At 31.6% G+C, this 7,292-nt stretch overlaps 2 protein-coding genes across 2 annotated transcripts; both read right to left on the bottom strand.

Annotated features, from left to right (window-relative positions):
- Window positions 1-375: 375 nt before the first annotated feature.
- LOC139098227 (sulfhydryl oxidase 2-like) lies at window positions 376-3,586 on the bottom strand. The gene is made up of 3 exons (XM_070650357.1): window positions 3,224-3,586; window positions 1,771-3,149; window positions 376-1,702 (listed from the first exon to the last, which is right to left on the bottom strand). The coding sequence occupies exons 1-3, from the start codon at window positions 3,336-3,338 to the stop codon at window positions 1,325-1,327; spliced, it is 1,872 nt and encodes a 623-aa protein (XP_070506458.1). The 5' UTR covers window positions 3,339-3,586; the 3' UTR covers window positions 376-1,324.
- Window positions 3,587-4,280: 694 nt separating this feature from the next.
- On the bottom strand, window positions 4,281-6,850 carry LOC139098315 (alpha-(1,3)-fucosyltransferase C-like). The gene is made up of 3 exons (XM_070650457.1): window positions 5,979-6,850; window positions 4,966-5,144; window positions 4,281-4,895 (listed from the first exon to the last, which is right to left on the bottom strand). Exons 1-3 carry the CDS (start codon window positions 6,395-6,397, stop codon window positions 4,294-4,296), a joined length of 1,200 nt encoding a protein of 399 aa, XP_070506558.1. The 5' UTR covers window positions 6,398-6,850; the 3' UTR covers window positions 4,281-4,293.
- Window positions 6,851-7,292: the final 442 nt, after the last annotated feature.

Raw genomic sequence — 7,292 nt, 5'->3', positions numbered from 1 at the left:
CTCTAAATATTTCCAAGAAGCCAACAAATTCTTAATCATTTCAAGTACAAAGACACATCCTGTCAACAAACGCACTCATGAATTATTTTCGTGATTTATCAAAAACATTGTACAATCAATTGCTATCTCACAGTACTATTGATAGTGTATTTTTTTTCTTTGTATACCACAAAGACCTGAAGGAATGAAGTAAAACTCTATTTTTTATAACATATGAAATACTATCGATATTTCATAGCCAATTCACGACCATAACAGCAGCACTCAAAAGCAGAGAAAATAATATTTTTTTAGAGATTTTTATCGATGTATGTTCCAACTCACTACTGTAATCAATTGCCATGCTTTTTATGAAAAAATAAAAAATTACGATAATTTCAGTTATTTTAATCAGTCACAGAATTTATTTATCCTTTTATTTTGTTGCCCAAGAAAAAGAAGGTATATATATTATTTTGAATTTCATAAATTCACAATAAGGAAGCCAAATATGTTTTTTTAATAGAGTTCGTCCAAAACTGTAGGTTTGCAGTCTTGGATGAACTGTAAAGAACAGCCGAAAACTGCAAGTCTGCGGAATTGGACGAACTGTAAGGTACAACCGAAAATGCAGATCTATGCATCTAACCTTAACAGACAATGAACATACTCATCAAAATTAGCATACTCAAGAGTATACTCAATCAATATGACTTAGTATGCTCAATTTTGTGAGCATATCCAATGAGTAAACTCATTGTTTGTTCGAATAAAATGCAGAAAATGTAGGTCTGCTATTCTCAGTCGAACCCTACCCGAGTAGACCAAAATACATTAAAACTAGTTGATGGCACTTTAATGTCCAACTGATGACTAGTTCTAGCCTATTTTCATCCACTCGAGCTATTTTTAGCGCATTTTTTTAATAATTAATTTCACTGATAATTTTCAATAAGTTTTTTTCACAATTTCAACACAAATAATTTCTTTAATGTGACACGTTTCCAAGATAATTTTTTTTGGCTATTCAATGGAACTTAGTGTCATGCCTTTTGTTGTCATTTTTTTTGTATATACACATCAAAATATTTTTGTTTTTTTCATATATAAATATTCAATTTACAGCGCTTTAGAATTTTTGTCATTGTCGCAATGCTGGATAGAATTCTATAGCGAATAAAGTAGAAAATTGCAATCATTTACTTCCAACATAATAATAAAATTAATTTAAATTTTTTTATATTTTTTTGTTCATAAAACTTTTCCCATTCTTATCTCATTGACATTCATATACCTGATGGTAACATTAAAATCACAAAGGCACTTGTATGTCATATTCCAATTTTTACACTTTTCCCAAAATATCATGTGGATATAATTTTTTTCGGTAGCCACGTCTCATGTAAAATCGTACAGCGACAATCATCAGACAAATAATTATGACTACATATGCAAGAACGCCTATGTGAAGGTGTGCATCACCAGAAAATATCTGTCGAGCTCTGGCATTAAATAATTTTGCATTTGGCAATGATTCATAATATCCTAAAGTTGAAACATGATCATTTCCGTAATGACGTCGTAGAAATTCTAAAACTTCTGTTTTGTCCCATTCCTTAGCGGTGTTCTTTTTATGACACACGTGACAGTGCTCTTCTGCTGGAAATTGTATTTTTGGATGATTTTCATCTTCAGTAAGGTCATCATGAAGTCTCTTATTAACCTAATTAAGGATATACATAATTGTTTTAACATTGCGTGACATTTTGCCATTTTACTATCAACTCTTACCTCATTATGTGAGCTCCATAGCCATAAGACGGCTTGATCTCGACTTGTTACATTCCAAATGTGATTACGTTTGGCCATTTCTTGAAAATGTTTACTGCATTCGGTACATCCAAAGAAATGTTTTATGTAGTTGTACATAGCATGTAAAACTTCTAATGGATCTTGATCTGCATCTTTTAGATCACTGTCTAAATGTTGTACAGTTAAATGATGAAATAGTGACCATAAAGAGCATGGAAATCTTCTGAGACCTGGTTTTGTGCTAAAACATCCAACATAACGGCTTTCATGAATTATTGGTGGATTGAGCTTATTTATGAATGTTTGCAATTCATCTCCATGAACTTCTGTCCTTGATGGTTCCATTAAGAAATCCAAAAGTTTCTTGTACGAATTTTTATTTCCAAAATTATAATAGCGTGTCAAGACAGATACGAAAGCACGAAGAGCACTTAAATTTTCACCAGCAATTACTTGATGTTGTGTTACTTCATGACCCAGACTGTATCTAATTGCTTGCTCCAAATCTGCTCTAAATAATGGCATTGGAGCGACTGCTCGTGCCTTATCATAATAAAATCTATCAAGTAATGTTCCAACTGAATCCTCTGATGCAGTATCAATGTTAGTTGGTTCAGTTGATATTAAGGAAATATGGTTGTTTTTGACATGGTCATTAATAGCAATACTTAAAGCTTCTCTTGATTCGTTGTAAATTGTGAGTGTTTGAAATGTTCCGGTCTTTCGTTCCACAACACCTAACCGAAATGATGACGAAGAATCTCTAAATAATTTCAAATTATTTGTATTAGCAATTCGTGTTGTTATTTTATCTCGACTAGAATAATCGAGTAGTGTTTGTTGTGCAATTGTTTCAGGTAGCTCATCGCTTATCACGTATACAAAACGAATAATTGACGGAACTGTATTAAATATTTCATTCCATTCATCGCCATCAAATTTTTCAAATTTTGGCCAATTTTGTCCACCATTTGTTTCATTTTGTAAAAGCATGACTAGTTCATTCATAAGGGCTGACTCTTTTGGAATAAGTAAATGATCTAAATTAGTTCCTAATTGTTTATCACCTTTTGAATATTTTGGTGGAAAATATCTTATTGTTGGATATCTCATAATTTCATATTGACGACAAACATCATTATTCTCATCTGTCGCACAATCAAGAGCACAAACTTGAACAAAGCTACTCCATTTAGTCGCATTTTTAGCTAAACTTTTCCATACTGGTGAGAAACGTTGACACGCGCCACAATAGCTATTATAAAATTCAACAAATGATGCTACTGGTCGATCAAATACGACTTCATTGAAATTTGTATTTGTCAAAACAGTTACGTGATCTGCCGGACTATACAAGCCTAAAAAGTTAAATGTAAATAATAATTTTTTTTTTGTTTACTCATCCTCAATTGAATATTTTATCTCTCATTACCTTGAGGTGCATCTCTCTTCATAAGCCTCTCATAAGGACTCATGGATAATCCATTGCCCAATAATGTAAAAAGTAGAACGATCGTTCCAACAGAACCACTCCGATAAATACACATTTGCAGACTTTTTAATTAAAAAAATCTATGTTAAACACGTCAGCAATTAAAAAATTTCCTATGACGTTCTGTTAAAGCGGGAATGCTTTAATAATCAATGACTTAACAATAAGAAAAACAGCTGCTGCTTATCACTCAATATATGTTTTACATCTTTCGCTATCAAAACAGAACTGCTATTTCATTTTCAATAATGAATTATTTCTGTTTATTTTCTTTCTATTTTTCTCGTTGTCTATGTATTGGTGTCTATTGTTCTTACAGGTGAGAAACATTTGGATGGTTTTTTGTTGTTTATGTTTTGGTTGGGTGAGATTTGAATTTTGAGAAACCGTTGGGAAAGTTTTGCTGAAATTGAGATTCTGTTGACTTTTCACTTGTTCATGTGACTTTTGATATCAAAATCAGATCTAATGATGAGATACTGGAAGTATTTAAGACCACAGTTCCGAAGACTACACACGATTTATGTGAATTTTGACAGTTTTATTGATGAAAGTGGATCTAAATTCCAATTTGAATGATCTAGAATGTAAACCATGTCATAAATGTAGGGCATTGAATCGGATTTAATAATGGTGAATCATCCTGAGCAGCACAAAGTGTCGTCAGGGTGCCGCTATGTAGATGCATTGATAGCAAAACGTAAGAACTAAGAACAAGACTCAAGAACGCCATCACGACTATTTGATGGCTGATATCAGTTCATTTTTACAGCGGATGATAAGAATTGACACGTTTCTGAGCAGCACACTGCGGTGAAATGCATTCTTTACCATAAAATGGGTCTGAATCAAGCTATCTGAATCTAGTGCTGCAACTATGCGTCTTACCGTTAATACGTGGACTTATCGATAATTTTGAAAATACAGTATACTTCTCGGATCACATATCCACATAATAATATGTAGCATGCAAATTAACGAAATGAAAAGCAACAAGTTCAATCCAAAATTCAATAAAATTTTATTTTAGGTTTTCTACATGAATTCTTATAAAACCAGTTAGATATATTTATGTAATATTGTCCTCGATCCTCATTAACCATTTCATTAAGTTTCTTACAAATACTACAATGTGTATACTTATCAGCAGGAAAGACGGCATCATAATACTTTCTCCACCAAAAGTAATTCATGTATTCTTTTGGATTATCAATTAAGTATTTCAAATAATCAGCCAATTTCTCAGCATCTGTAAAGTCATTAGCATCTATATAGGATTTGGGTGGTGCAAAATTATTCATATCCTTAACACCATTAAAAACAACTGGAACTGCATAAAGATTCATCATTTTGTAAAACTTTTCCGTCACATAATCATTACAGATTCCGTTCTCAAATGAGAAATAGAAGTAGTAAGTTGTATTGATCATAGCATCACAAGCATTTGAATTTCTTGGACATTCCAGTGGTCCACAACTTCCATAAATATCCACATTTATAAAATTTTGAATTTCATCGACTAGATTTTCACGCTTTGAATGTGTATTGCAGTGTGATACAAACCAAGCAGCTGCTTTTGTTTTCATTGAAACTAGTGAATGAATGTCTTTATCTTAACCAAAATAAATAAACAAAATAGCTTGATTTAGATAAATAACACAATACAGTAAATGCTTTATTACCTTCAACACTTTCCGGATTTCTCCATTCGACATTGCGATCGGGTGCGAGTACTTTATTTGTTCTTTTATCAATTATTTTTCCGTAACTCCATAAAATATCTGAATCTAATCGATAGGTCATTGTGAGATTGAAATAATTGGCGTCCAGTCTAAGATTGTGTTTGAGTTCTGGTGGAGCTCTAAAAGTATTGAGAATTATATCATTAGAAATAATTATCTAATGTGTATTATTAGGTCAAGTTGATATAAAATATCGGATTGTACAGTTAGATTTGAGGGACCGAAGAATTTGGATTGTTTTAATTCGTAAAATCCTTCTAAAGTTAATAGTGAATGACAATCAATCAAAACGAAGTCAATGATTATTAACTATGTAAACCGGTATTGTCCAAAATAGAGTACCGTGGCACACTCTTGGAGTTCTGGGTAATTATTAGCACTCATGGAAAGTCATTTATCAGATGTAACTCAGGATTATTCTCCAATCTAACTTAATTCCCTAAATTTGGCAGCCATATAGATGCCACACAGAAGCGGCTTGCATTTGGTGCTATCAAATGAACTTTAGCGGAGCCTAATAGGTAGTAGGTAGAACCTTCTGTATTTGAGTCGCTTGAAATTCTAAATCGTAACCAGTCGAACTTAAAACCTGACGTTAAGACTCCTTAACATTAAACTCTAATCAAAATCAAGCGTGGTCTCCAGAAACCTCCAAAAATCTCTTTAAAAAAATCAGGACTTCCTAACTCAATTTTTGAGTCTCTTTGGATATCTTTAATGCAGAATATGATTAGCAAGAGCTCAAATTTAAAATGGAGTCCAGTAGATCTGGATCGACTTTTTGGGACAAAATCCTAGTTGACTTCGAACTCTGTGATAGGATGATCTGTGAGCTTTGGGATTAGCTTAAGGATATTCAAACAGATTTCAAAAATCATATCAGGATTGCTGAATAAATTTGACATTTTTGAGAGTTTCCACGTCTTAGTCCTAATCTGTATTTAAATACTCACTCTAAAGTTGTCATAATATAATATTGATGTGGACTTCTTGTTTCTGGAAGTGGACTCAACCATGGCTCAGCACTATGAAATATAAGTGCATCATAAAGATGTGGAGCTTCCAATAAATTCTTATCATGTGTCAAAATACAATTTGTGACTGGACAATCAATTGATTTTAAATAATCTTCATCATTCGTTACACTTGGCATGTACCAAGTTTCAGCACCAAACATTTTTGTCCAAAAAAGGACGTAAATTTTTGATGAATTTTTATTTGTCACAAAATTCGAATTTTCAATTAATCTGTATCTTGTTGTGGATAGGACGAATACATAGTTATTAACTACATGGTAAGCTATTGATAGTATCAGCATTGATAACACGGCTAGTATCCAAAAGGTTTTCACTTTCCATCTTTGGAATTTCATTTTTTTGTTGCTTTTTAAGGTCTATCAAATTGTGGAGAATTTAAGGTATTCTTGAGATTTTTGAATCTAAAATTAACTTCACTGAATTGAAGATTTTGTCACTAAACTCGGATATCCGTTTATTTTCCATGAACTGAACCTTTTATTATTTCCAAAATCATCACTAGAACTTTAATTTTCCCAAAATATTTAGTTTTTTCATCAAAAAGTCAATTTAATTCCATTTTCCACCAATATTTGACCCTTCTTAATAACAAACACTGTTGATCACACAACTCTTAGCACCAAACTGAACATTATGTTCATAGACATTTACTTCGTTCATTGCGTTGTACCCCATAATACTTCATTACATCACAATGCATATCTTATACATATAAAGAATTAACTTTTTTTTTGAGATGATAATTTTTTAAAACTGTTTGTTAATAAAAATTTAATTCATTGTATAGTGTAAATATGACTATTGTTATTTTAATTTGACACTATTAGATGGCTCATACAAGAACTAATGTGATTAAATTTTGTTTGTTTTTTTGGGGTTCATCTTTAGATTAATAACGAGAATATTGAATCAATTAGTGAATTAAATAATTAAAATTTAATAGTTTTTTTTTCTTTAATTCAGTATTGTAGCATGTAGATAGATAGATAGTAAAAGAAACGCATGTCTAGAATGGAACTAAATATTGAAGAAACTTCAATTTCTATTTTTAAAGCAACATTTAGTCTTACAATTTTACAGAACTATTTTTAACTAACTTGTCTCAATTCGTTGACTTATCTTGTGGACGGAATTTCGGAGCTGTCAAAAAAGATTTTATAGTATTCACGTGTTTTTTTTTTGGAAATGTATCAGTTAGCCATGATACTTTCAGATTTGTTCTATTAATAT

The sequence above is a fragment of the Chironomus tepperi genome, unplaced genomic scaffold, assembly GCF_022539635.2.
Source record: "Chironomus tepperi strain 1889 unplaced genomic scaffold, CSIRO-AGI_Ctep_v1 contig_445, whole genome shotgun sequence".
Taxonomy (NCBI): domain Eukaryota; kingdom Metazoa; phylum Arthropoda; class Insecta; order Diptera; family Chironomidae; genus Chironomus; species Chironomus tepperi.
Note: the sequence above shows the minus strand (reverse complement) of the source record. Positions and strands in the feature narration are given on the sequence as shown.